Source organism: Microcebus murinus, chromosome 18, assembly GCF_040939455.1.
Source record: "Microcebus murinus isolate Inina chromosome 18, M.murinus_Inina_mat1.0, whole genome shotgun sequence".
In the NCBI taxonomy this organism is placed as follows: Eukaryota; Metazoa; Chordata; class Mammalia; order Primates; family Cheirogaleidae; genus Microcebus; species Microcebus murinus.
Genome location: NC_134121.1, coordinates 15,513,279 through 15,540,810, shown reverse-complemented (window position 1 = coordinate 15,540,810; position 27,532 = coordinate 15,513,279). Strand labels below are relative to the sequence as shown.

General features: G+C 41.5%; 1 protein-coding gene across 1 annotated transcript; it reads left to right on the top strand.

Annotated features, from left to right (window-relative positions):
* The first annotated feature begins 117 nt into the window (after nt 1-117).
* Nucleotides 118-27,506, top strand: DHX33 (DEAH-box helicase 33). Its single transcript, XM_012779352.3, has 12 exons — nt 118-5,760; nt 8,951-9,111; nt 9,830-10,057; nt 10,245-10,415; nt 13,219-13,404; nt 14,458-14,569; nt 16,140-16,299; nt 16,461-16,549; nt 18,558-18,685; nt 19,067-19,270; nt 21,008-21,094; nt 24,293-27,506. The coding sequence occupies exons 1-12, from the start codon at nt 5,472-5,474 to the stop codon at nt 24,599-24,601; spliced, it is 2,124 nt and encodes a 707-aa protein (XP_012634806.1). The 5' UTR covers nt 118-5,471; the 3' UTR covers nt 24,602-27,506.
* Nucleotides 27,507-27,532: the final 26 nt, after the last annotated feature.

The window sequence follows — 27,532 nt, the reverse complement described above, 5'->3', positions numbered from 1 at the left end:
TGTGTGTGATCTTTTAAATTATAATGTATTCTAGCTCTCCTGCATAGGTCTCAAGCTCATCAGTTTACATGCCTGTGCTTCCTGTGTCTTCACAGCTTTCAACTGAATTTTATTTCAAGATTGGAAATATGTGGCTGTTATGCTGTAACTATATACATTTTACTAATTCAAAATGCGAGCTTCAGTAGGAAGACAATTTACTTCTGTCATCTAGATTGTTCTCTATCTGGGTTTTGCAGAACTTCAAGTTGTGGGGATGGAAAGGGGGAGAGGGTGGTTCTTGCAGCAGCAGGAATTCAGTTACAGGAAAGTCAGCTGTAAACAGAAAGCTCATGTGGCATCTTATTTGCTTTGCTTACATTTCTCCATTAAGAAATATTCAGGGAAAGACTGGTAATGACCACATTTTTGGAAAACTACAGGAAGATTTTCATTAAACCTGGAAAACAAGTTACAATGTTGATTTGGAGCCAGATGAACAGGTATCATTAGAGCATATGTTCCTTGTGGATCTTTGGCTGGTTAACATTTGTCATTTGCTTCGTGAAAGCTAAGAACATTTTCAGAGCCATGTACTTGGATTACCTTTCAAACAGGTAGAAATTAGGGTCCACAGAAATAGGCACTTCCTGCCTGTGGTTCAATAAATATTGCCCGAAATATGCAGTCTATCTTAGGTCTCAGGTTTGTGTTCATAGTGCTTAAGTAACTCAGAGACCCCACAAAAGTGAAAAGGGCACCTCTAGGAAACAGGTGATTTCAATTAGCTTTCATAAACTGTGTGCAGGCACAGCAAGCCTTCCCAAAACGATTGTTAGTAGTAGTTCAACCTGGGTTAAGGAGAAGCTTTCTAGAGTGTGAGGTTTTCCTCAGAAAGATCAACATAAGCTTAAACATAATAAACATCCTAAATGGGAATTTTCAGATTGTTTTTGAGGTGAAAAATATTTTAATGTCTTTAAATGGAATTACATAAAGATGGAATTTAAGTATTTTACATGTTGCTATTTAAATATGTATGTTGTGATTTTATGGAACTTGGGTCAATGGGATTGCCTTTTTTCCTAAACAGTTTAAGAAGTCTTTTTAAAATTTAAATACCAGTCTTAGAGTATATAATCCTTATGGGATTCTTAAGTTTTAGCATATCTTGTTTTATTCAAGAAAGCTTTATCAGTGATTTTCATTAGAACCTTTTTTTAAAACTGTTTTTTGGACTAGAAATGAGTTTCTCTAGTTTTGTTTGTTCTCCTGAGTTAACTTTTTTCCCCATGCAATCTGGTGCTGAGGATTCCTGAGTTAACATTGAGTTATCCAATTAATGGAATTTTTGTGGTAAAATTTTAAGCCTAAAATCTATGAACTGACTGTTCGTTTTAGGAGGGAATATCTGTACATGTTAATGATGGGTAGAGCAGAAAACATTTTGAATGTATAGCCTAAAGGCAGTCAGTTACGGGATTTTGGTTTATCGTGATTTTATGGCATGTAAATTCCTAGTGGCAGGGTGCCATGCTGTGTGACTACACTGTGTCCTGACAGTGATAATTTCAATCACCTCTTACCAGTTTGGGCAGTCCCACTACCACCACTATCCTTGTGTTGCTTGACAGGATACCTATGCTTGCCTGGACATAAGGAAAAATCCTTCCCCAATTTTCCTCTCAATCTTGATTATTCGAGAACATACTTTCTTTTCATAATCCAAGTCAATTTAAAGCAAGATTAGATATATGAAATTTTGTAACCAACTCACCTTACCTACACATAACTTGAGGGATTCCTGGTTTCTACCAGTAATACTGAAAAGCACACCTGATTAAAGCATAGGATTTTTTGTTACAGAAATGTTCATTTAAAAATAAATGGACGTGCAAATTTCATCTCCCTAGGAGATACATTTTATGTACATTTTGGTGTGTTTTTTTCACTATGGATTTCTATTTGTTTCTCTTCCACTTGTTCTTTTTCTGTGTCACTTGTACATCCTAATATCTTTCATACCTCTTATGTAGTCTCTCAAAGCAGGGCACCCAGTCCTGGATCTTGGTAATGAAACCCTCACTCTGTCCCTAGGGCCTCTGAAAATTAGGAAATAGTGGAGCTATTGCCATCTTGGGTAATGGATGGGCTTTCTAGAATTGATGTCATCTATCCTGCCAGTGTTTTTTTTATGTTGTGGATATGTTTTCCTTTGACAGGTGAGTTCCACTTGTATTGTTATGATCCTGCCATTATTTTCTGTGTTCTGCAGGGTGTCCCTAAGGTACTTACATATTTTATGAGTTTGCATTAAGGCTATTGAAGCTCAGACGATCAAGTCACTTCTCTGCTCAGAAATCCACAGGGACTTCTTGGTAAGCTCCCATATCAAATGCACCCTTTTTGTTTTTCTGAACCTTACTCCCACTTCTATTAATACCTAACAAGAACCTTAATTTAAGTCCCTTCAGTCCTTCAAGGCCTGGCGTTGTTCTCAAGAAATCTTGACATAAGGTCTATTTCATTGTCCGTTTTCTTTGAACCCCTATAAAGCTTCAAGTCTGTATGACATACTCTTACACCAAATTATATATTGTCTTGTACTGTTCCTAGCTGGTATATGTATATTAGTCTTGTCTCCCTCATGAGAATGTAAGCTCCTTAAGGGCAGGGACTATGTCTTAATTTTTGTATCCACCACAGTGCCTAGCACAGTGCTTGGCACATGGGTGCTGAATAAATACTTTGTTTATTGATCAGCAAACTATTACTGGTATTTTTAATTATAGAGGGATTAATGTGTATGCATGCAAGCTTGTGCCTAGTTGCTGAAGCTTATGTTAGTCTCTGGAAGTGGGATGGAGTAAAACTGAACATGATCAAAGGCCATGGTTTGGTGGTCAGAGAAGCCAAGGTAACCACCAGCTGGAATGGTCACCAGACAGGATAGTGAAGTCCACAGACCATCCCAGACAAGTGAAGAATGAAACCAGGATATTTGAATAGTTATTAGCTTTTCAGCATCTGCATACTGAACTACAAGAGACTTTAATTTTAGAGGTGCAACAGATTTAATACTGCTAATGGGAGAAATGTGGGCAACCTGGCTTGATGCTTATATAAGATTTAATTTTTCAACTCTTTGGATTTCTGAGCCTTGAGGCTACAGAATAGCTGGATCATTAGGCCAGAGATTATGCATGAGTTACCTACAGATAGATTACCTACCTATGTGCTTTGTTTTGCCTATATCATTTTTTTTAAATTAAGCCAATTTTTTTTTTTTTTTTAATTTTTAGAGATAAGAGTCTTGCTGTGTCACCCAGGCTGGAGCAGTGGTACAATCATAGCTCACTGCAGCCTTGAACTCCTGGGCTCAAGTGATCCTCCCACCTTAGCCTCCCAAGTAGCTGGGATGACAGGTGTGCACAACCATGCCTGGCTAATTTTTTAATTTTTTTATAGAGATGGGGTCTTGCTGTGTCACCTAGGCTGGTCTCTAACTCCTGACCTCAAATGATATCCTGCCTCAGCCTCCCAAAGTGGTGAGATTACAGATGTGAGTCATCATGCCCAGCTGAGCCAACATTTATTAATAAAATTGACAGATTTCACATGATAATCTTCATTTTTGGCTTTTCTTGAAAAAACTGGAAGATCTGGCAATAGCAGGCGTGTATGATAGTGATTGCCCAGAAGTGATTATTGGCTGTATCTAGAGACAGGACATGTGCTCTATCAAGAGATGATTTCACCCATTTATAATATTTTTATGTAAATTCTTATAATCATTTGGAATATATGACTCCCATATTAGGTTATTCTGGAAAGCAAACTGGGAAAAAGGGGTGGGATCTGTCTTTTACTAACTCAAAGTCCATAATTTGAGAGTTAACATAACTAAATAACAGTGTAGTTTTGGGTTGCCTTTCTAAGTTAATATTTAAGGGGGTAGGAAGCAAAAATTTGCCAATTTATTCTTAAACACGTATCTGCTATTGGTTCAACATGCACATTTTCAGTAACCCCTCTTGTTACTACACTATCAGCAACTAGAGGAAAATTACCTCCGACCTGGAGGAAAGGAGAAGGAGGATCTTTAACAGGTTCTTACTGCGGGTGAGTTTCATGGAAATGAATTTAAGATGTCCATCAGAGGTTGAAGCTTATAATGTATCCTCTGGAAATCACATTTCCTGTATGCAGAACAAACAACTGCTTGCTAGTCTTTCTGTAGCTAATTAGCTAATCATCTAAGAGCTTTTAATTTAGGAAGGAAAGGAGAAACAAATTATATCCTATTTTCCTTGTTGGAGTTCTGAATCTTCATTGGTTGGAGTGTGTGTGATGGTGCTGAAGAGCTGTAAACTAAAAATAAAATCCTAAACTCTCTACTATAACTGCATTTCTCTTGGACAAGGGGACCCCAAAACGCCTTAAAACTGAGTTATCCAGCTATGAAGGAAGGAGAGAGAGGACAATTACATGTGTCTGATTTCCCTTCATAAATATTCATGACTCCTCCTATAGCTTGCTGAATATGTATATTTGACCACCCCTCTCGGTATAAACTGTTGCCTTTGTCTCTTCTTCGAAGCACATGTGCGTAGCTTCTGGCTGTGACTCTGCTTCCTATTCTGTTGGAATGGCCACTCAGCAGGTTGCTACCCTTAATGAAAACTAAAGCTCTCCTTTTTCCAAAGTATAAATTTTGTTAATTTGTTTTTAGTTAACAGAGCCATGTAGAGAACTTGAGAGTCTGGCAGGAATGGTTGAGGAATAAGGGAAGACAAATTTTAGTTCCATTGAACTCCCTCTTTGCTTGTATTACTGGAGCAGACTACATTCATTGAAATAGTCACTGAGGAAAATACATAGTTGTCATAGAATCATAAAATTCGCTTTCCTCTTCTGTAACACAAGATCAATATCCTTTTCAAACTTAAGATTTTATGACATCTGAATGACTTTAAGTAGTTTCTTTACTGTAAATTGTGAATATCAGTATCTGCCATATAATTTGTAAGTTGTATAGAGAATTAAGTGATGCAAATGTGCTTCTCATTGATTTTAAGAACTAAGTACTTTCCTTGAAGAGTGACTATTGAGGACAGAAGAGAAAAACGCGTGTTTACTAGCAAGAAGTGTTACTATAACAATAACGTCGTTATCCGTGACTATGGTCGAACGGAACCACACACGCCGTCTTTCGCGGTTGTCGCTCCGGGTCTTTTCCTGGTTGTACCTCAGACCCTTCCTTTTTCCGTCCCCAGGAAGTGAAAGCCTTCGCCCCCTCCCCCCTGTCCCAGCCAATGCATGTTGGGAGTTGTAGTCCCCTTCCTAAAGCCTGGGAGCAGCCGTGAGGTCATCGGTGGTCGCCTGGAGCCGTTAGCACGTGGCGGGTAAGGGGCGGTGCGCGCTCGCTGCCCTCACTTGTGAGGGGCAGGAGCTGGCGGCGCTTGCGCCTCCCGCCGCGGTGCCCTCCCGACATGCCGGAGGAGGCGGGCTTCCCGCCGGCCAAGAGATTCCGGCCGGGCTCTGGGCCTCCGAGCCGCTCAGGGTCCTTCCCTCCCGGGAGGCGAGTGGTGATGCTGTTGACTGCGGGCAGCGGCGGCAAAGGCGGAGGAGGAGGCCGTAGGCAGCAGCCACCCCTGGGCCAGCCCTCGGCCAGTCCCTACCGTGAGGCCGTGGAGCTGCAGCGCCGGAGTCTGCCCATTTTCCAGGCGCGGGGGCAACTGTTGGCCCAGCTCCGAAACCTGGACAGCGCCGTCCTCATCGGTGAGTGGCCGCGCCGGAGGGCCCTTGCTTGCTCTCCCTGGCTTTTCGAGAACAGCGTTTTTTAGGTGCCTCTCACACACTTTGGTTCGTTTCTTTAGCTAACCTGAACGTGTTTCTGTGCCAGCCCTAGAGAAGGGCATAGGAGCAGAGTGCACAGCCTTGCCCTGGAGGCGCTGGCATCCCCCTGGGAGTGGCCGACTTGTGTAGGCAAAGACTCACCTTCCGGGTGAAAGGGTAGAGGGGCGTACTGGGGACTTTCGGTAGAAGATAGGGTCCAGGCTGTGTGGAGGCGTCTGGGGAGGTGGTCCCGGACAGGAGGCATTCTAGGCAGAGGGCAAGAGGCTGCCTGAGAGACTGTAAACAATCCCCTTGAATGGGAAGTAGTAGTTTCTGGTGCATGAAAAGAGGCAGCCTTGAGGGGCAAGGACTGATTTCAAGGGCTACTAAAGGATGAGCTATTACTGAAGGGAAAGGAGCCTGGAGAGAGCTGGTAGTCAAAGGAATAGAAGGTTGTAAGAAAGGAGTGAAAAGATGCAACAGTGAGGTCAGTAATATGTGGAGTATGTGGGCAAAAAAAAAAAAAAAAAAAAATGCCCACTGGAACCTCTGATGGACCTGTGGGGTATTGATTGTGGATCCCATTGACAGCTATTTGAAGAGAGCTGTGGGGCTAACAGCTGATTTGTCATTAGGCTGAAGAGTAAGTAGGAGGTGAGGGAATGAAGCCAGTGGAAGCAGGCTTCTGCTTTGAGAAGAGGGAGGGAAGCTGACTTACCATGGGGCTATGTCGTGATAAACCCATCATCATAAGTTGAAAATACCATCTCAAAAATTCATTTAATACACCTAACCTATGAAACATCATCATAACTTAGCCTGGCATACCTTAAAAATGCTCAGAACACATACATTTGCCTACAGTTGGGCCAAATCATGTAAAACAAAGCCTATTTTATAACAAAATTATGGAGTATTTCATGTAACTTATTGAATATTATGCAGAACGTGAAAAACAGCATGATCGTATGGGTAAGTATAGTTTCTGCTTTGCTTTCTGCTTCACACCATCCTAATGTTGAAAAATCATAAGTTGGGGACCACCTATATTCATAGTTGAGGGGACGAAGTAGTTCAGTACAGAGGGAGGCTGAAGATGGAATGGAGCTAACAGAGTAAAGATCAGGAGGCATGGGGAAGGGGGGTGCACTTGACAACAAGGCTAGATACAGTGCTGGCCTAGAAGAGGAGGACTCCTATGTAAGAGGCTATGGGTCTGGAGAAGGGGGTGAGAGTAGTGTGATTGTAGAAAAGCTTGTAGGGGAAGGCAGAGGGAGATCTCATTTGAGAAGCTCACTTTTCCTATGAAACAGGTGCAGGAGCTCTGCTGAGAAAGGAAGTCACATGGCTTCACATAGACACTGGGGAGGATGGAGAGAGACAACAGGCTGTTAAAACAAGAAAAACATTGATGGTAGTGTTGGTGCCTGGGTGCATTTTGGCCCCACCACAAACTCAGGCTTGCCTCTACACAGCCAAATTACAAATTGAGCATCCCAAATCTGAAAATCCAAAATCTATAATATTCCAGTGAGCATTTCTTTTGAATGTCATGTTGGGCACTCAAAAAGTTTTGGATTTTTAGAGCATTTTGGATTGCAGATTTTCAGATTTGGGGTGCTGAACGCATAAGTATAATGCAGGTATTTCAAAATTCAAAAAAATCTGAAATCCAGAACACTTCCGGTCCCAAGCCTTTCAGAAAAGGGATACTCAACCTGTATTTGACTTTAGCAATGCTCAGTTGCCCTGGTATAAGAGCAGGAAAGATTGGCAGAGAGACATTAATCCAAGTTTCAGGTTTTAACCTGGTGGATTCAGCGGGAAGACTGCAGAATAATGAAATTCTTAGTCTATAATTCTTAGCTGGGTCAGGAAGGATGAGCAGGCAAGATGGGGAGTACTGGTGGACTGGGAGAAAATGCACAAATAGTGGTACTGTGGGACTCTGAGGTCAGAGAGGTGTGGTGGTAGCAAGGGAGAAGGATGCACAGCTCTTCTGAGTTTTTGTTCTAATTAGGCACTGTTAAAAGAACACACGTTGGTTAGGAAATAACATTTACTGGGTACTTACTGTATGCAGAATGTTCAGGTTCATGCAAGAGATATTCAGACCTTCTGTGCCCTCCAGGAGCTTCAGGTATTGGAGGAGGACAGACACATTTAAACACTTCTGTACAATATAGGGAGGGTGGTCAGTGGTAGAAGAGAGATGAACAAGGCACCAAGAAGCCCAGAGGAGGGCCACCTGAGCAGTCCCAGGGGAATGAGTCTGAGGCCTGACTCACCCTATAGTTTGCCAGGCAGTCAGTGTGAGAGCAGGTATTCTGTAATAGTGTGGGCAAAGATGGAGGATTTGGAAAAAAGCAGCAGGCTATGGAATGGCGAAGAATTTGTGAAGGCTACAGTACGTGAGTGGATGTCTCTTCATGTCAATACATACAAATGTATATAACGGTCTTATTTTATGTAATTTTTTTTTCTTTTGGAGGCAGAATCTTGTTCTGTTACCCCGGCTAGAGTGCAGTGGCATCATCATAGCTCATTGTAACCTCCAACTCCTGGGCTCAAGCAGTCCTTCTGCCTCAGCCTCCCAAGTAGCTGGGACAACAGGCGTACATCACCACATCTGACTAGTTTTTATATTTTTTGTAGAGCTGGCATCTTGCTCAGCTTGGTCTCAAACTCCTGGCCTCAAATGATTCTTTGGCCTTGGCCTCCCAGAGTGCTAGGATTACAAGTGTGAGCCATTGCACCCAGCCTATTTAATATTTTAGCTGCACCAGATACCCATTGAACATTTATATTATTTCCAGTTTTTTTCTGTTATGGGCAAAGTTGAATAAAACATATTTGTAGCCATATCTTTACATACATCTTTAATTATTTCTTTAGAATCTATTTCTGCAAGTAGGATTGTGGATCAAAGGATATAAACATTTTAAAGACTATTAAAATACAATTTGGCCTCCCAAGAAACAATACACTTAACACTCCACCAGCATGAGTGCCCATTCTCTTGAGGCTTTACCAACTCAAGAGTATTTTCTTTTGTCTTTTTCTTCTGACTTTGAGATGTTTGGTGAAATCTGTTTCACTTTGTATTTCAGTGAAGCTGTGTTTTCTTTCCTAGGGGAAACTGGCTCAGGGAAGACAACTCAGATCCCTCAGTACCTGTATGAAGGGGGGATCAGCCGCCAGGGCGTCATTGCTGTGACCCAGCCTCGTCGGGTGGCTGCCATCTCTCTTGCTACTAGAGTCTCAGATGAGAAGAGAGCTGAACTTGGGAAGCTGGTACCTCATTTCCTTCCTTAGTATCAGTACTTGTTGACTACACAGTTCTCCCACTGTGCCCCCTGCCTTTTATTTTTCTGAGTAAGACTTTTTCCCCCATAGTGAGTGTCTTTCTTACCTATTTTTCTAATTATTTAGGCCTACCTCAGAGTTTTACAGTCTCTGAGAGATCAGAGGCTCCAACAGGCTATCAGGCCCATCTGCTTTGCTTTCAAAATCTGTTTTCAATTGGATAAATTAATTGTTTTCCTTGAGCATCTTTAAGGCTTTGACCTCTGTCTTTGGTAACCTCTGTTAAAGCTCTTATCTATATATCTTTCTGGGAAAAGTGTAAGCATTATTCTAGTGTGTATCGTTAGTATTGAGAATGACTCTCAAAACTGTGTCTATTACAGATTTACTTTGTGTGCGTGTGTATGCCCATTTCACTTAAAAACATCTTGAACATCTTTTCATAGCTATATATGGTTTCACGTGAAACTGTTAAATAGCTTGAGATAGGAGGTTAATTTTAAGTTCTTTCTAATATTTATCATAATTGCAGTTAAGCAAATGTATATGCATTGTCTCCCCAACTAGATGCATGCTCCCTGAGGGAATAGGGCAGGATTGGTGTTGGTCATGTTCACTGTGATAGCACAAGTGCCTAGTCCAGTGCTGGACACAGTGGGTGCTCCAGCAAGTGTTTTATGAATGAATACGTTGTTTCTTCCCACAGGTTGGCTACACGGTGCGCTTTGATGATGTCACCTCAGAAGACACCAGGATCAAGTTTCTAACAGATGGCATGCTTCTGCGTGAAGCAATTTCAGACTCCCTGCTTCGGAAGTACAGCTGTGTCATTTTGGATGAAGCTCACGAACGGACCATCCACACAGATGTGCTCTTTGGGGTGGTGAAAGCTGCACAGAAGAAGCGAAAGGAAATGGGGAAACTGCCTCTCAAAGTATGTACGGCACATTTAACGAAACCGGCCTGTGTTGCTTCCTCCTCTCTGCTTCGGAAGCGAGGAAGAAAGTTAATCATGACAGGGGTGGCACGGGCCTCAGTCATCTGCTTTTCAGGCTTGGGAGGGACACAGAAAGGCTGTCCCAATGTTTGTTTCCCGTTTTCCTCTTTGTTGTCTTTCGTAGGTGATTGTGATGTCAGCCACGATGGATGTGGACCTGTTCTCTCAGTATTTCAATGGCGCCCCTGTCCTCTACCTGGAGGGGCGGCAACATCCAATCCAGGTTTTTTACACCAAACAGCCTCAGCATGATTACCTGCACGCAGCGCTTGTCTCAGTCTTCCAGATCCACCAGGTATGGAGTGGGGTGCAAATTCCCAAAAAGCTCTGTTTTACCTTGCAGTTGGTAGCAAGAGCATTCAGCCTTGAAAAGAAAACCTACTGAGTAAAACAGCTTTGTGAGGTGTGTCAGCGAGATGGATAAGGTGTTCATTTGTCATGTCCAGTTTTAATCCTTTATTTATGGTATCTCTTATTTTCTCCAAAAAGAAAAATAATTCATCTGTGATCATCATCTATCCTCTGCTGAGCCAGGAAACTTCCATATGTTAGAGCAATGGCTTACCAACATTTTTTTAATCATAATCCCCAGAAAGAAGTGTGTTTTGTGTTGCAATCCAGTACATAATATATTTATAACTGAAATAAGTCTATGAAACACTACCTCTTTTTACTACATGTGATATACTCTGATATTTCCTATCTCATTGAAAAAAGAAAAAAGTTGATGTTGACCCAATAATGGGTTGCAACTTAGAGGTTTTTCTTTTTTCTAAACTATATCAGGGAGATATTTCAAAATCACTTCTCAATTTATTAAATATTTACTTTAAAAATTAGAGTGACTGATAAGTTCATTTCTGTTTAATTTGTATAAAATTGGCTGTTTTTACCTTCCAGTTAACTTTCTGAGAAACTCTAGGGACAAACTTTTTAAAGTAAATTTAAAAACATTTTTTAAAATTTTTTGTAGAGATAGGGTCTTACTATATTGCCCAGGCTGGTCTCAAACTCCTGCCCTTTAAACAGATCCTCCATCTTGTCCTCCCAAAGTACTAGGATTATAGGAGTGAGCCACCATGCCTGGCTATTTTTATCTTAAACTAAGTGATGCATGTGGAGTTTAAAGTTTTAAAAAGTCAAGTAGTTAATATTACAAGGCTTGTAATAAAAGAATAACAGTTGCTTTCACTTCCTATCCCAGATTCCTGATCTTTAGGGTACCCACTTTCAATCTTAGCTGTTTCCTTTAGATATTACTTTTATGTTTCTAAAATACCCTCTTTATACTGCTATTTCTTGAGTTACCAATATCAGGTATTATGTGCTAATTTCTTGCCATGGTGATGAGGATCTTTTTTGTTTTCATGTTTTGCTATCTTCATTTCTTTTATTTTCTAACAAACTATATCATTGAGTATGCATGATGAAGATTTAGAAATGCCCCTTCCTACTCCCTCTTTCCTCTGTCCTCTCGACATAGTTCTATCACAATATTTGTTTGTTTGTTTTGAGATCAGGGTCTCACTATGTTGCTCAGGCTAATCTTGAACTTCTGGGCTCAAGTCATCCACCCATCTCAGCTTCCTAAGCAGCTGGGACAACAGCTTGCACAACGTGATGTTTTTAAAATCCAGTATCAGTATTAACAATATTATGATTATATTGCAATTAATAGTAGCATCCCTGTAACTTGTTTCTTGGACAACACAGTTGTGTGAGTTTCCTACGTAGCTATGACTAATTTCTCCTCAAATGTTCCAACATCTCTCATATACCAATGAATATTTGTTCTGTGTTCAGACACAGTCCATCTTTTCCCAGAGTCTGTTATGCTGCTGTTCCAATTAGAACAGGTGGCTCTTCTAGGCCTCTGTTGCAGCTGTCATATTGATTCTTCCCTTCATCATTTTCCTGGGTGAAGCCCATTATTGCACCCCATGACTTCCTAGCCTCCTGCCTGCGCTGTGTAAAGGAGGGAACCTGGGGGTTTAACCACACTGTACTCAGACTTTGAGCCATTCCCTGAGTTTTACTCTCCCAAAACACACTTCTGCCTTGCTCCCCTAAGTTCCAAGTTTTCTTTGCTTCTCCAGGCAATTGGCTCATCTCCTGTCACTATTCCCCTTAGCAGGTAACAAGTTTATAGCTTCCTCTGCCCAGCCAAGTCATTCAGCCCATCTTTTAAAAATGGGTCAAACTCTCTCATCTCCCATTGTCTTTGTCTTTCTGGGACAATGACCTTCACTGACATTTTGATAGTATTTGAAACTTGAAATGAGAATTTTTCAGGAATGATGGCTGTTGGTGCGTTCAGGTTACATGATAGCTTTGATGAATTCTCCCACTGATGAAGTTTTAACTTTTAGATTTTGTCCTGGCTGTATATACCTGTGAACATTTGACCTGTTAGTACTGGGCTTTAAAAAAACCCATATATAAATATATTTTTACATACATACATAAATACACACATATAATTATTATTAAACACTTAAAAATTATTTTGCCATCAAGTACTTTATATCAAGCAAATTAATATATCTGTACAAACATCAAAGAAAGATCAAATAAATGGATATGTCTTCAATACTTGGATGTTATTCCCTTTGAAGGTGAAGAATCCTGTTAACCTCAGTGTCTCAAGCAGTTGTCAAAATTTAGTGTACTTTTTTGGGTGTGTGAAAGTGCTTTTGATGGCATCACAAAATAAAGGCCCCTTTTCCAGCGTGACTACTTGATTTCCACAAGTTGTCTTCTTGTTTTTGTCAGCTTTATCTTTCAAGATGCTTATGAAAGGAAGGAAGCTTCTTGCAGATTTTATTTGCCTGCCTGATTTTGCTTTTCATGGTATTGTTCTTATTACAAAAGCAATCTAGTGATTCTCTTTCAGAATTTCCTTAATTGGTTTTTAAGCCTAGCTGGCTAACTCGCATATGTTACAGTTTCATACACTGCTGGTGGGAGACATTAGAATTTAGGCTCATTTACATCTCCATAGTTAAGAAAAATAACTCTAGGAAACATCATCAATGGCCATTGTATTTTTCTGTGCACTTCTGCCAATGCCTGGTGATCCCACTCCACCTTTTTTATAGGAAGCCCCTCCTTCTCAGGACATCCTGGTGTTCCTCACGGGTCAGGAGGAAATTGAAGCAATGAGCAAGACCTGCCGAGACATTGCAAAGCACCTTCCAGACGGCTGCCCCTCAATGGTGGTCCTTCCTTTGTACGCCTCCCTGCCCTATGCACAGCAGCTCCGTGTCTTCCAAGGGGCCCCAAAGGTGAGTGCACTATCTCGTCTATCCAGCCCCATCCTTGGGCACTCAGAGGGATCCACCATTGGCGCCTGTGTGCTTGTCACCAGGCTCCACACAAGGTGTATGGGATGGAATGCTCAGATACCAGATCGACTAGTTGAGAAGGTGCAGGAATATAACGCACAGCTACAGGTAGAGCTCTCTTGTGGTAAAAACAGAGAAACAGCTGGGCTCAGTGGTTCACACCTGTAATCCCAGTGACTCGGGAGGCTGAGGCAAGAAGATTGCTTGAGGCTAGGAGTTTGAGACCAGCCTGGGTGACATAGGGAAACACTGTCTCTACAAGAAAAAAATTAAAAAATTAGCAAGATGTGGTGTGGGCCTGTGTTCAAGCTCAGTGTCTCAAAGAGTTGGGCTATTTGAGAAGTTGAGGCAGGAGTTCAAGGATACAGTGAGCTATGATCCTGCAACTGCACTCCAGCCTGGGTGACAGAGTGAAGCCCTATCTCTTTAAAAAAAAAAAAAAATTCTCCAGAGAAACAATTGCCAGAATGAGGGAGAGTGCAAAGACAAGAGCTGAAAGGTGAACAAGTGCCGCATCTAAGGGCCAGCATAAACTACGTTTGTCCATAGTGCCATTTATTGTGGGCTTCTGCTGCCAGGCACCATGCTAACACTTACATACACTGTCTCTCATCCTCACGGGAACCAGCAAGGTGGGTTATGACCCCGTGGAGATACTGAGGCCCCAAGAGGGGAACAGTTGCTTAAGGGGCACACAGTAAGTAACTGGCAGGGCCAGGTTTCCAACCCACTTTCCAACCCAGCTACTTTCTTCTGAATTTTATGTTTGTTCCACTACATCTCATCACCTGAAATTAACCTTTAGGACTGCAGCTTCCACTGTACCCCTGCCCACTTTAAGGACTTACCATTAATATTAATGACTGCCATTAATAATGAAGTCATCTTTTCTTGGTCATGAGTGAATTGTGGAAATTAATGGTGAGAATATGTTTTAACACTTCTGACTCATATGTGTATCATACAGCTTTCTGGTTTTCTTCCTCCTTTCAGGGCTATCGCAAAGTGATCATTTCAACCAACATCGCTGAAACCTCCATAACCATTACAGGAATAAAATATGTAGTTGACACTGGCATGGTTAAAGCAAAGAAGTATAACCCTGGTGAGAATTTGTAGCTCATGAATGTCTTTCCTGTGTATAGCGAGCAACCATTGGCACTAGTCCCACAGTTTTCTACCAAGTGAGCATGTCATGTTTGTGACTAAGTGAGATTTGGGTGGCAGGCACCATGGGTAAGACAATCCACAAGTCAAGTCCAGAAAGGAGACCTGAGGCAGATAGGTGAGACAATAAGTCAAGGAAGGAAGAGCCCAGGTTTAGCAAACTTGGGAACAGAGGGTCAGGGACCTGGGCAGAGGTCTGGAACCCATTAGAAGTTGTACAAGACTGATAGCTCTACGGAGGCCAGGGACAGCCTAGGCCAGTGAAAGGCTCTCATCATAAATTATATTTAAGTGTGGCTGATTTGAGTGCCCAGGTTTTCCAGGAAGGAAACAGATGTCCTGGGATGGGGTAAAGGATGGAAGTGAAACACTAGCTATCTCCTGAGAAGGTACATTGGGAAGCTGGCTTGAAGTCATTTTTACCCATGTGTGTTTTGTATCTTGATTTATTCCACAGAGGATTTGAAGCAGCTGAAATTATTGATCCCAAATAAGTAACTGAAATGCTATAGTAAATATTTGAGGGTGCTTTCATAAGTGTATCTCCTAGAGATGATGTAGGTGAAAGAGCTTGGGTCTCCAGTGCCTGACACAGAATATACTTTTACCAAGCAGATGAATCTCATTTACTCCTAGGAAACAAACATCACAGTATCTCTGTTTAATAATAGAAGTAGGCCAGGCTCACGCTTGTAATCCTAGCCCTCTGGCAGGCCAAAGCGGGTGGTTCGCTCGAGGTCAGGAGTTGGAAACTAGCCTGAGCAAGAGCAAGACCCCATCTCTACTAAAAAAATAGAAAGAAATTAATTGGCCAACTAAAAAAATATATAGAAAAAATTATCCGGGCATGGCGGTGCATGCCTGTAGTCCCAGCTACTCGGGAGGCTGAGGCAGGAAGATTGCTTGAGCTCAGGAGTTTGAGGTTGCAGTGAGCTAGGCTGATGCCACGGCACTCTAGCCCAGGCAACAAAGTGAGACTCTGTCTCAAAAAAAAAAGAAATAGAAATAGAACTAAAAGGGAGGATAAAGCACACAAATGACTTGAGGCATTTCATTTCTGATTCATTGATTGATATGGTATTCACTGATTGGTTGGTATGATATGGCCAACCATCCTAGTTTGCTGGAAGCTGTTCCAGTTTTAGCACCAAAAGTCCTGCATCCGGGCAATCCTCAGTTCCAGGCAGACTGAGTTGTTAGCCATCCTGTAATCTAAGCCAATACCTCTGACACTACGCTCCTGGCACCTTGCTCCCTGCATGAGATTTTTTTGATGCTTTCCTAACAAATTTCATACAGGGCTCATCACAAAACCTTGTTTCACTATGGGGCTAAACCACTGCAGAGCAGCCTTGTTTTGTGCTTTCTAATTTAGCTTTGAGTTTCTGGACCCCTGTATTGCAGAAAGAATCACTGGTGTTCTGAGGAGTGCTCCTTTTTCTCAACATTGTAGAAACAGTTGGTTTATGTGACAAGCAAAGCACTGATGGGGCCCATTCTCCCTCCAGACAGTGGTCTTGAGGTGTTAGCGGTGCAGCGGGTATCAAAGACCCAGGCCTGGCAGCGCACAGGGAGGGCTGGCAGAGAGGACAGTGGCGTCTGTTACCGGTTGTACACTGAGGAGGAGTTTGAGAAGTTTGAGAAGATGACTGTGCCAGAGATCCAAAGGTAGGCTCCAGTTGCTCCTACCTTCCTGCCATGTGTCCCCATGTCTCCTTCCTGTTTGCTAGTGCTTGCCCAGAGCTGCAGCGTTCACTCGCACTCCTTGGTGAGAGGTTCTGACTCACTGACGGGCGTGATGAACGACCCTCGTCTCTCACTCTTCCCAGGTGTAACCTGGCCAGTGTGATGCTTCAGCTCCTAGCAATGAAAGTCCCAAACGTGCTCACCTTTGACTTCATGTCCAAACCGTCTCCAGGTAAGCGGAGTCCTCAGTGTAGTGGAAGGTAGAGGAGTAGGTAAACAACGACAAATGGGCTCTTCCAAAAAATTAAATATTTGGAAGAAAAAAAGTGTTTTGGTCATCTCCTTTTATTTACTTAATTTTGTGGATCACAATATTTGCTGTCAGAGAAGCATCTCAAAATTATGAAATGATAGATTTGTTTGTTTTTTAGAGTCGGGGTCTGAAATGTTGCCCAGGCTGGAGTGAAGTGGCTATTCACAGGCGCAGTGATTAGTGCGTGCCACCGCGCCTGGCTGTGGAATGATGGATTCTGTGTTGTCAATATCATCATAGAGGGAACCACAATCAGGTTCCTTGACCTCTGGAACCAGTAAAGGTCATGAGGGGGCTCCATGGGATGCTACAGAAACCTAATGAAATTGTACTTTATCAGCACAAAGACTGCAAAGATCATATTTCTTTGCTTTTATCTGTAATTTGATCAGTCCCTGCCCTTCATTAATAATCTCTTGTTGGGTGAGGTGGCCCATGCCTGTAATCCCATAACTTTGGGAGGCTGAGGCAGGAGGATCACTTGAGGCTAGGAGTTTGAGGTTGCAGTGAACTATGATCAGTCCACTGCACTCTAGCCTGGGCAACAGAGCTGTACCTTCTCTCTTGAAAAAAAAAAAAACAAACAAAAGTAATCTGTCTATGGAGGAAGAAAACAATAATTGGGATTCTTAATGATAGGAGCTTTGGCACTTGGCCTCTCATCAGTACATCATTTTTCCTTTTTGTTTTTCCTCTAAGTGAAGAAATAGAATTGGTTAAAAAAAAAAAAAAGAAGAAGAAGAAAGAAGTAAACTATTGATGGGTACACAAGGGTCTCACCCTGATCCTCAGATTCATAGTTTTCCTTCCCTGGAGCAGCAGCTACTGAGACCATTTTTCTAGTCTTTAGAAAAACCTATGTGTATGCGAGTATATGTAGTCTGTTTTAAAACACAAATAGCAACAACACACATTGTACACTGTTCTACGTTTGATTTTTTTTTTCTTTTCAGTGCTCAATCCCTACAAACAATGTAATAACATATGTAAGGTATAAGGGGTAATAAAATCAAACACTTGTGTACCCATTCCCAGGGCCATCCAAGCTTCTGGGAGCCCTCCCTGGCCACCCTTAGCTCCTTCCACTCTCTTAGGGTAACCACTCCCCCTCATTTTGTTTGTAATTCCCTCACTTTTCTTTATTGTTTTCCTATATGAGTATATGTCCCTAAATCTGTTGTTTCAGTTTGCATGTTTATGTATTTATTCTTCAGTAACCTTCTGTTTTCATTCAGCATATACTTTAAGGTTTATTTGTGTTGATGCTTTTTCACCACTAAATGCTCTTCCATTCTGTGAATAAACCAAAATGCATTTATCCATTCTTCTACTGATAAGCATTGCTTTAGAAAAGCAATGAAAATCACATTGCTTTTTTCACTTACTGTATTATATAGATCATTCCCTGTTAGTATGTATATATTTATGACATCCTTAGAAATTCTTTTTTATTCCTTAATAGGTAATGCATTTACATGGTTAAAAATTTTTAAAGTATAAAAGAGTAATAGTAAATATCATCCTTCTCATCCTTTGTCCCCCAGCCTCCCAGGTGGCCTCTGAAGCAACTGGTATTTCCATTGTTCTGTGTTTGCTTCTGGAGATATGGTCTCTGTACAATGTATGAGTGTATCTAGGGGTGAAATTTATAAGTGTAACATTTCTGGGTCAAAGGGTATGTGTATTCAAAATTTACTTACACGTTACCAAATTATATAGGTCATTTTAAAAGGGAATTGAAATGAAGACAGTAATGTTGTTAACAGCTTTAAACCAACATTTTGGTTTATTCAAGCATGTCAAGGGGCCAGTGGTGGTTGTGATCTTTGCTGTTGTTTGATATAGAGTTATCAAAAGTTCCTGGAAGTACTGAACTAGCTGCAACTTCATCCTTTTTTTTGGATTTTTGGCTCCTCTGTTTCTTTAGATCACATTCAGGCGGCCATTGCCCAACTGGACCTGTTAGGTGCTCTTGAACATAAGGATGACCAGCTTACCCTGACTCCAATTGGAAGAAAGATGGCAGCATTTCCTTTAGAACCCAAATTTGCCAAAGTAAATGATACCCTCTCCTCAGTCCCCTTTCTGTACATTACAGGTTAGCCATCCCAAAGTTGACTCCTGAAACCAGTGCTTCTAGATTAACCTCACTTTTTCTCTTAAATGATTATTAGCCCCTACTTTGTATATAACCCTGATTTATGTTCTATGTGGGATTCAAAGACATACTAAACCACAAGGAATTTGGAATCCTGTGGGGAAGGCATTCATCTGTTTTACAAAAAAGTAAAGTAACATTAATGTACATAGTCATGGTTTTAGAAACACTTGCCCTTGAACTCCTTAGAAGGGAAGCTCCAAAGTAATATACAGAAATACTGTATTCAGGAGGTAGGAAAAAGCTGGGTTTACACAATTTTTAATTCTGATTTGCAGACCATCCTCCTGTCTCCCAAATTCCACTGTACAGAGGAGATCCTGACCATTGTCTCCCTGCTGTCTGTGGACAGCGTCCTCCACAACCCACCTTCCCGGCGGGATGAAGTGCAGGGGGTCCGGAAGAAGTTCATATCCAGCGAGGGGGATCACATTACCCTGCTCAATATCTACCGAACCTTCAAAAACATAGGTGGAAATAAGGTGAGCCTTGTCCTGCTCCTTTTCTCAAATGATGCTGCTGCTTTCAGGCACACGTGTGAAGTGCACCTTCCTTCCCTCCTTGGCTGAATCACCTAAAGAGCCATGAAAAGAAAGCCAGGTGTCATTTCAGAGATGTATGAATACTGGGAGGTTACTAAGGCAGAAATGTCGTTCTGGCTTTCGTTCTGCTTCTGTTTAACTCTTACTTTATATGGGCAAGTTAGTTAAAAATTTGGTGACTCGATTTCTTAGCCAAAGATTTCCCCCCCCCCACCTATCCCTAATTTTCTTAATAGTTTTTGCTATTACGATATTTCAGGTCCTTGGACCAAGATGGAAAATGGCAATATATTCTTTCCTCTAGTGATAAAATCAGTAATCATGCCATAGTGTGCATGCTTTCACTTAAAACAAAAAAGCCACCACGTAGTTTTAGTAGCTGTAAACTTTTTGTTATATTTATGCTTCAATTTATTTTTAAGGAAATAAAATGCTGTGGATAAAATAAAAGCCCTGTTCTGCTCCTTAGTCCTTCCTCCTGTATGTAAGCACTGGCTTGAAGTTGAGGTGTGTTCTCCATGGGTGAGAGTATACTTCATAAATCCGTCAAGGCCGGGCGCGGTGGCTCACGCCTGTAATCCTAGCACTCTAGGAGGCCGAGGCGGGCGGATTGCTCAAGGTCAGGAGTTCGAAACCAGCCTGAGCAAGAGTGAGACCCCCATCTCTACTATAAATAGAAAGAAATTAATTGGCCAACTAATATATATATATAGAAAAAATTAGCCAGGTATGGTGGCGCATGCCTGTAGTCCCAGCTACTCTGGAGGCTGAGGCAGCAGGATTGCTTGAGCCTGGGAGTTTGAGGTTGCTGTGAGCTAGGATGACACCACAGCACTCACTCTAGCCTGGGCAACAAAGTGAGACTCTGTCTCAAAAAATAAAAATGAAAAAATAAATCCATCAATATGGTTATATGATAAATATAAATATTTTCTTACACTGTCTTTTTGCAGCTTGTTTCTATTTCCTGCACTGCAATGAACATCGTGCGCAGGTCTTCTGTGCTCATGGGGCAGAGTTTCTCTAAGGCCGATCCCTAAGAGTAGACCTGCTGGGGCTTGAGGTACTCTCTCAGCTTTGTGAGGCTGACAAGTGGCTCCCCAAAGTTGGCAACACCTCTCTATACTCCCCATAGAAATATGAGTTTCCATTTCCATCATCCTCTCCAACTCTTAGCTAAAGTGACTTTAATTTTTACCAAGTGGATGGATGTGAAATAGTATCTCAAGTTATATTAAACTTCATTGCCATGATTCCTTAAGAGATGAAGATTCCTTAATAACCTTATTGGGCATTTATATTTCCTCTTCTGTGAGTTGTCTGTTCATATATTTGTCCATTTTTCTACTGGATTGTTGGTCTTCTTGATGATTTGTAGGACTTTTTTTTTTTAATATTCTGGAGGTACTGATTCTTTATTGATTATGGTGGTGCAAGTATTCCAAATCTGTATTTTTTGTCATGGTGACTTAGCATAAGGAAATTTTTAGTTTTACTTTAGTTTAAATTATTAATATTTTCCCTTACGGTTCGTGCTTTTTGATATAAAGATATTTTCCCACATTCTTTTTTATCATCTGAAGTTCTTCCTCTGAATCAAACTGTTCTAAAAATTTTTTAATATTCTTTCCTCTATAGAAATGAGAGAATTATAATATCTCTTTTTCTCCTATACAGGATTGGTGCAAAGAGAATTTTGTCAACAGCAAGAATATGATGCTAGTAACCGAAGTGAGAGCACAGCTGAGGGACATCTGCTTAAAGGTATTATCTCTTCCTGGTGTTCTTTGGGGCACTAAACTGTCACTTTTTTCCAGGTGAAAAATTTTATTTTTTTTGAGACAGAGTCTGGCGCTGTTGCCCAAGCTAGAGTGCCATGGCATCAGCCTAGTTGACAGCAACCTCAAAGTCTTGGGCTCAAGCAATCCTTCTGCCTCAGCCTGCCGAGTAGCTGAGACTACAGGCATGCGCCACCATGCCTGGCTAATTTTTTATATATATTTTTAGTTGTCCAGATAATTTATTTCTATTTTTAGTAGAGATAGAGCCTCGCTCTTGCTCAGGCTGATCTCAAACTCCTGACTTTGAGTGATCCACCTGCCTTGGCCTCCCAGAGTGCTAGGATTACAGGCGTGAGCCACCACGCCCGGCCCCCAGGTGAACAATTTTAAATTGCTTATTGCTAGTGATTATAAAACGAATTCTCATTGAAGGAAATTTCACAAATCAGGAAGAAAGGAAAAATTAGCCACAGTTCTACATCTCAGTATTTTGGTTATTTCCTAATAACCTATTTTTATTATATTTTTTATATAGTTACATTATATGTGTAATTTATATTAAGTTTTATGAACTTTATAAGCATTTTCTAGTGTTATTGGAATTCTAAGGATTTTTTTAGTCGTATTATCTTTATTTTTTTCAGGTTACAAAAGCAGTGCATAATTGTAAATACTGATACAATGCAGAAAATAGTGATTTGTAATGCAGTAATTTTAAAAGCCTCCTATAATCCTGCCCCTCCAGAGATAATCACTGCTAACAGATTGGGGGAAGATTCTTCTAAAATTTGTTTCTTTATATGTATGTTTTTGTGCATCTGTCTCTATGTGCAGACATACAAACGGATATGTATATCAAATTTTTCTTTTACAACAAATATGATGTACATGCTGTTCTGCAAGTTGCAGCGAAGTGGTATACTTCTTGAATACTTACTGTGTCTGAGCTGCCTTTCAATGTCTGCGTATGTGTATCTCATTCCTTTTAGTGACTTCATAGCATTTCATTGTATTGTCAATGGAAAATAACCAAAACTTTGTAAAATAATTTAAAGAGGTTTACTCTGAGCCAAGTTTAAGGACCATGGCCCAGAGCCATGCCCAAGAAGCCTTGAGCAAGTGGATTCGCTGTGGTTGAGTTATAGTTTGGTTTTATACATTTCAGGGAGACAGGAATTACATGTAAAGTCATAAATCAATAAATGGAAGGCATATGTTTGTTTGGCTCGAAAAGATGGGATATCTCAAAGCGGGGTTTGGGGAGAACTTACAGGTTATAGGTGGGTTTAAAGATTCTTTGATTTGTAATTGGTTAAAGAAATGAAGCTCTGTCTGAAGCTTGGAATGTTTTAAGATAAGAAGTCTGCTAATCAGAGATAAGCCACCCAACATACCCAGATTCAGGTGGTCTTTTAAGTAAATTGAGGATCTGCAGGTGTGGCTGAAGTTTTGTCTTGTGTAACCTTAGGCCTGTTAATGAGTTGCAAAGGGTATCTCTAAGAAGGGAGTGGGGCGTGATGAGGCATGTCTGACCTTCCTTGGCCAGCAACTCAGCTTTAGGGTATTTCTGGGGTCCCCTTGGCCAAGAGGGGGTCCATTCAGTCAGCTGGGGGGCTTAAGATTTTTCTATTTTAGTTCACAGTATTCACTATAATTTCTTTAACAATGCCTCTAATGGTGGTTTGCGTTATGCTATAATGACCATCTTCCCACATATGTCTTTGTGCTCTGGTGCACATAGTATGAATTTCTAGAATGGGGGATTTAGATTTTGATAGATATTGCCAAAGTGTCCACCGCAAAGTATACCACTTGGTTGCAAGTTGCAGAACATCTAAATACTTTTCATGTGATTACTCCTCACTTCAACCCACAAGGATTCTGTTGTTATTCCCATTTTACAAATGGTAAAACTAAGCCTAATCAGATTAAGTGATTTGCCCCAAAGCACACAGCCAGTGAGTGGTACAGCTGGCAGTCTAGACGGAGAGACCACCAGTTAGCCTCAGGGCTTCCTGGAGGTGGCCACAATTGAGCTACCTCCCTGATAAAGGGATAAAAGTGTCTTCATCAGGCAAGGATCAGCTGATTGCTAAAAACAAAAGCCCTTGAGCCATCATAAAGGAAAAAAGAGAGAATTTTCAAAGGATAAAGAGGTATCTCTTGGAACCTATGGGCAGGATATAGAGTCACACCCCACAAGGAACTGGAGAAAGCAGCTCCTTTCTCTGGACCAGCTGGTCCTTTTGTTATGGCTTCTGCCCTCTTCTCACCTTGTACCTCCTTGACATGGCCTCTCCACTCAACAGCCTAACAGATTGACTGGATTTACCACTTAAGACCTAAATGCCTGGAAGAGAGAAGCTGGCCAGTTAGGTCAAACAAGTGTCCACCACTGGTCTATTTGGCTATGGCCAGAGGTACAAGGTTATATGACCCACTCAGCAAGGGCGGTAAGAGCAAGGACATTGGCTGACAGCCGACATTTCCCCTGCAAAGATGACGGGCAGCATTTCTACTAGGAGCAGCAAATGTGAAGGCACAGAGATACGAATCGTGAAACGGGGCTAGGGGAAAGAAGGCAGCGACTATGGGGGACCATGCAATGTCCAAGAAGATGGGTGAGAGAGAAGACAGGCGAGGCAGGCTCAGCGTGGCTCGCTCATGGCTTCACCTCAAGACGTTGGCATTCTTTTTTGCCAGGAGCAATAGAGACATTGAAGGTTTTTGAGCAGGTGAGAATGATTTGAGTTGTGCTTTAGGAAGATTAATTTGGCAACACTGGGTAAGATGAATTGGAGTGAGGAGATGAAGACATAGTCAGCACAACAGGGAAAGGCCTTTCCCTCCTGGGATGTCTTGATGGATGTTTAGGGGACGGGCCTGGGTCACCCAACCTGCCTGTGGTTTATATGAGTGTCTCCTTCCCAGTCCTTACGCTCCCAGGCTGTGGTTTCCCAGTTTTCAGCCCATCCTCCTTGAGCTCTGCCTTCTTTCCCTGACCTTGCTGATCCTGAAGGCATGGGAGGTAACCACCTCTGCATGTCAAAATCCACTTTGTTGGGCTTGCAGTATAGGCTGCATTTTAGGTCCAGTTCTAACACACCATGCATTGTTGAGCAGTAGTGAGCAGTAGTTATGTTCAGGGTCTTCTTTCATTTCTTGCTTTCTCCTGGAACAGATGTCAATGCCAATCTTGTCATCCCGAGGAGACATGGAGAGCGTCCGCCGCTGTCTGGCTCACAGCCTCTTCATGAGCACCGCTGAGCTTCAGCCAGATGGTACCTATGCCACCACGGACACCCACCAGCCAGTGGCCATCCACCCCTCATCTGTCCTCTTCCACTGCAAGCCAGCCTGCGTCGTGTACACCGAGCTGCTTTATACCAACAAGTGCTACATGCGGGACCTCTGCCTTGTGGATGCCGAGTGGCTGTATGAGGCCGCCCCCGAGTATTTTAGGAGGAAGCTGAGAACCGCCAGAAACTGAGCTGTTCCAGGGTGCTGCCAGGATTGCTGGTGCCTGGGAGCGTGGACCACAGCTATCCTCATAGCAGACTTCCAGGTTGGCACCTAGAGAAGCGGCAGATTTTAGTGCAGCTAAATGTGCCCAACTTCCAGGAGCTCGAAAGCATCTTTGCTTAAACGTGTGGCACTGAGCCATGTAGATGTGTACATATCATTTATATCCTGAAAACTTCAGAATTACGTTTTTGGTTCTTGCTGGGTGGCTTGGTTAACTTCTGAGCCTCAGTTTCCTCATCTGCCAAATGGGGATAATAATAGTAATACTTACTGGGGTCGTGAAGTGTAGAGAAAGTGAATAGAAAGTACCCAGAGCTATTCCTGGCACATGAAAGACACACAGTGAGCTGTGAGCCATTATGCTTAATGTTACTGCTTTCTACGTGATGTGAATTAAGTACCACAAAATACCAAGTTCTTGTGACTGAGGGGGATTTTCTAGAAGGGGGCCACAGGAGGTTGCAGAGCTTGGATGTTTGTTGTCCTTGGTTCTATTTTAATGTCTATCGGTAGGAAGCTTTAAAATGGCAAATACAAACAATTGACTTCTGTAGAAGTTTCCAGAGGGGGAGGTGCTGTTTCTTACCTCCTGGGATGACCATCCCTACTGAACCCTCAAGTCTCAGGGGGTGGACTCCCCTCTGTCTCCAAGCAGAGCCCAGTGGAGGCGTCACTTGGTCCTCCATACTTCTGTGATGCATGTTCCCTTTCAGTGCTTTCAAGAGACTTAAGTTTCCTGGGCAAAGGTTGATTTTTACCTTCTGAATCCTGTCACATACCCGTTTTTCATTTTTCTGTGAGCATGAGGAATGACTCTATGCTCCATTTCAACTGTTTCTCTTTGGGCAGGGCCCCTGGCCAGAGCTGTTGGGGGTGGGAAGGAGGAGGAGCATGGTCAGCGAGAACCCAGAGAGCATTGGTTCATTCCAGCCACCACATCTGGTCTTACATTCTTGCCTCATACTGATTTTCTATGATTTTTTCCTTCTTCATAGGGACTTGGAGACAGTCAGGCTTTGCTACTTCCTAACTGCCAGGCACCTCTCAAACCCTCATTGTCTACATTCCTCAGAGGGAATGAGAGGATCTCGACAGTCTCTTTCTATTCTGATACTTTGAAAAGGGAAAAGACACTATTAGTTCTTCTTTACTATTTAATTATCCAAAGCAAATAATCTTTCCCCAGAGAATGTTTTGCCCTAGAAGAAATGAAGATTTAGCCATTTTTATAATTGGTCCAAACACATCTGTCCAGTATTTTGTCACTTCTTACAGGATGAATCAAACAGTTTATTAGCAGAGGGCCAAAATGCCTAAGAGGCTCTTCAAAGACCATGGACAGTCTCTTCATTCTAGATCCAGTGAGCGCTTTTCAGAGACTGTGGCCTGCTAGAGTATCCTCTGTTCCAGGGTCTCATCTGTCCACAGTTGTACATGTCAAATCTGCCTCGGTCTTTATTTATAACATTAGCCATGGTCCTGAGCAGTTAAGCTTTTTGCCAGTGTTTAGGGGTACCTGAGTACTTGTGATTTATTTGTGTTAGAAATGGTTATATTTAGGACAAATAAGATTTGACAGATCCTAGATACCTTATCTTATTAAATTCGTAAACTTTGTTCTTCCAAAGATTAACTTGTTCTTACCATTGATGACTTTCTGAAAAGTTTTCCAGAAAGTTTTTTTTTTTTTTAGTGTATTTTTCCCATTCATGTAACAGGAAGCCAGGATATTTAGCCTGACTTGGTAAAAGAAAATATTGTATTTTTAATAAAACATGCATCATGTTGGTAAAACATTAGGGGTGGGACACTTTATTTATGTTCCTCAGCAAATTATTTCTCTAGCTAGAGGTGTCCTCTGGGTCAAGTAAAACTTAACTTGGAGTCATTTATGTCCAGCTTAGGTACCCGAACAGTTTGCAGAAATGTATATTTTTTTCTGAAGGGTAAACAATTTAAATAGCTTCTACATAGCTTTAATGTTTCTGTACAGAAATATGTTTATCACTGTAACATTGTGGTAGAGTTTTAATAACAGTATTTAGTTTTTTATTGGGCTTTTTAAATAAAAAAGTTAATTTTTAACATAGCTGCTCAGGGATTAAATCAGATTGGAAAACCCATTCTGACTCCACATAATACTACAAAGAAATAAATGGTTATTCATATTGAGCTGCAGGGGATAGTATACCTAAACTTTCTTAAGAAAGTTAAGTGTTTCACAATGATACTGCAATATAATCTTCAGCAACTTTTTCAATTGGTGGAATCTCTGGTGGTGTGAGATTCCAACCTCTTTTCCAACCTGTGAAATCCATATCTGGACAAATCACCAGCTCCCACGAGCAGCTTCATGTAAATAGATGCACTCCAAGTGGATTGCATGCCTCAGGTATTTGTCTTCTACTTCTAGTAATCATGGAGTGTGGAACATCCAGATCAACACACATTTCATTACAAGGGGAGAGACTGCAAACACCAGGTCCTTGATAAAAACCCTTAATGCTGCATCTCTGCTAGTTGTAAGGAGATACCAGAATGGAGGCAAGTTTTGCTATGTGGAGGAAACTGATTATGTACTGTACTTTGATACATGAATCTGCCTAATGCAGTTATCAGAAACTGCTTGGCACTGTGGCCATGCATCTAAGATGCCATTCCTTGAACATGTAAGGAAACACTTGCATCTGTGTGGATTGTATTTGATCAGAATATTATAACTTGCATAAAAAAATAGAAAATATATCCAGTTGGTTCAAGCTTAAGATGTATTTTGAGTCTGTTCTTGTAACTGTAGAAACATCAGCTTTTGTATATAATGCTCAACTTGCACTTGACTATCAAATCCATTAAAAACAAATCTTGCACATGATGTGTGTGGCATGTTTCTTGGGTC

What these genes read in the sequence shown, in the direction of transcription:
- DHX33 (XM_012779352.3), top strand. Translation starts at nt 5,472, where the DNA reads ATGCCGGAGGAGGCGGGCTTCCCGCCGGCCAAGAGATTCCGGCCGGGC. An exon ending in AGCAAAGAAGTATAACCCTG is followed by an intron (nt 14,570 to 16,139) that starts GTGAGAATTTGT and finishes TTCTCCCTCCAG; the next exon opens with ACAGTGGTCTTGAGGTGTTA. An exon ending in AAAACATAGGTGGAAATAAG is followed by an intron (nt 19,271 to 21,007) that starts GTGAGCCTTGTC and finishes TCTCCTATACAG; the next exon opens with GATTGGTGCAAAGAGAATTT.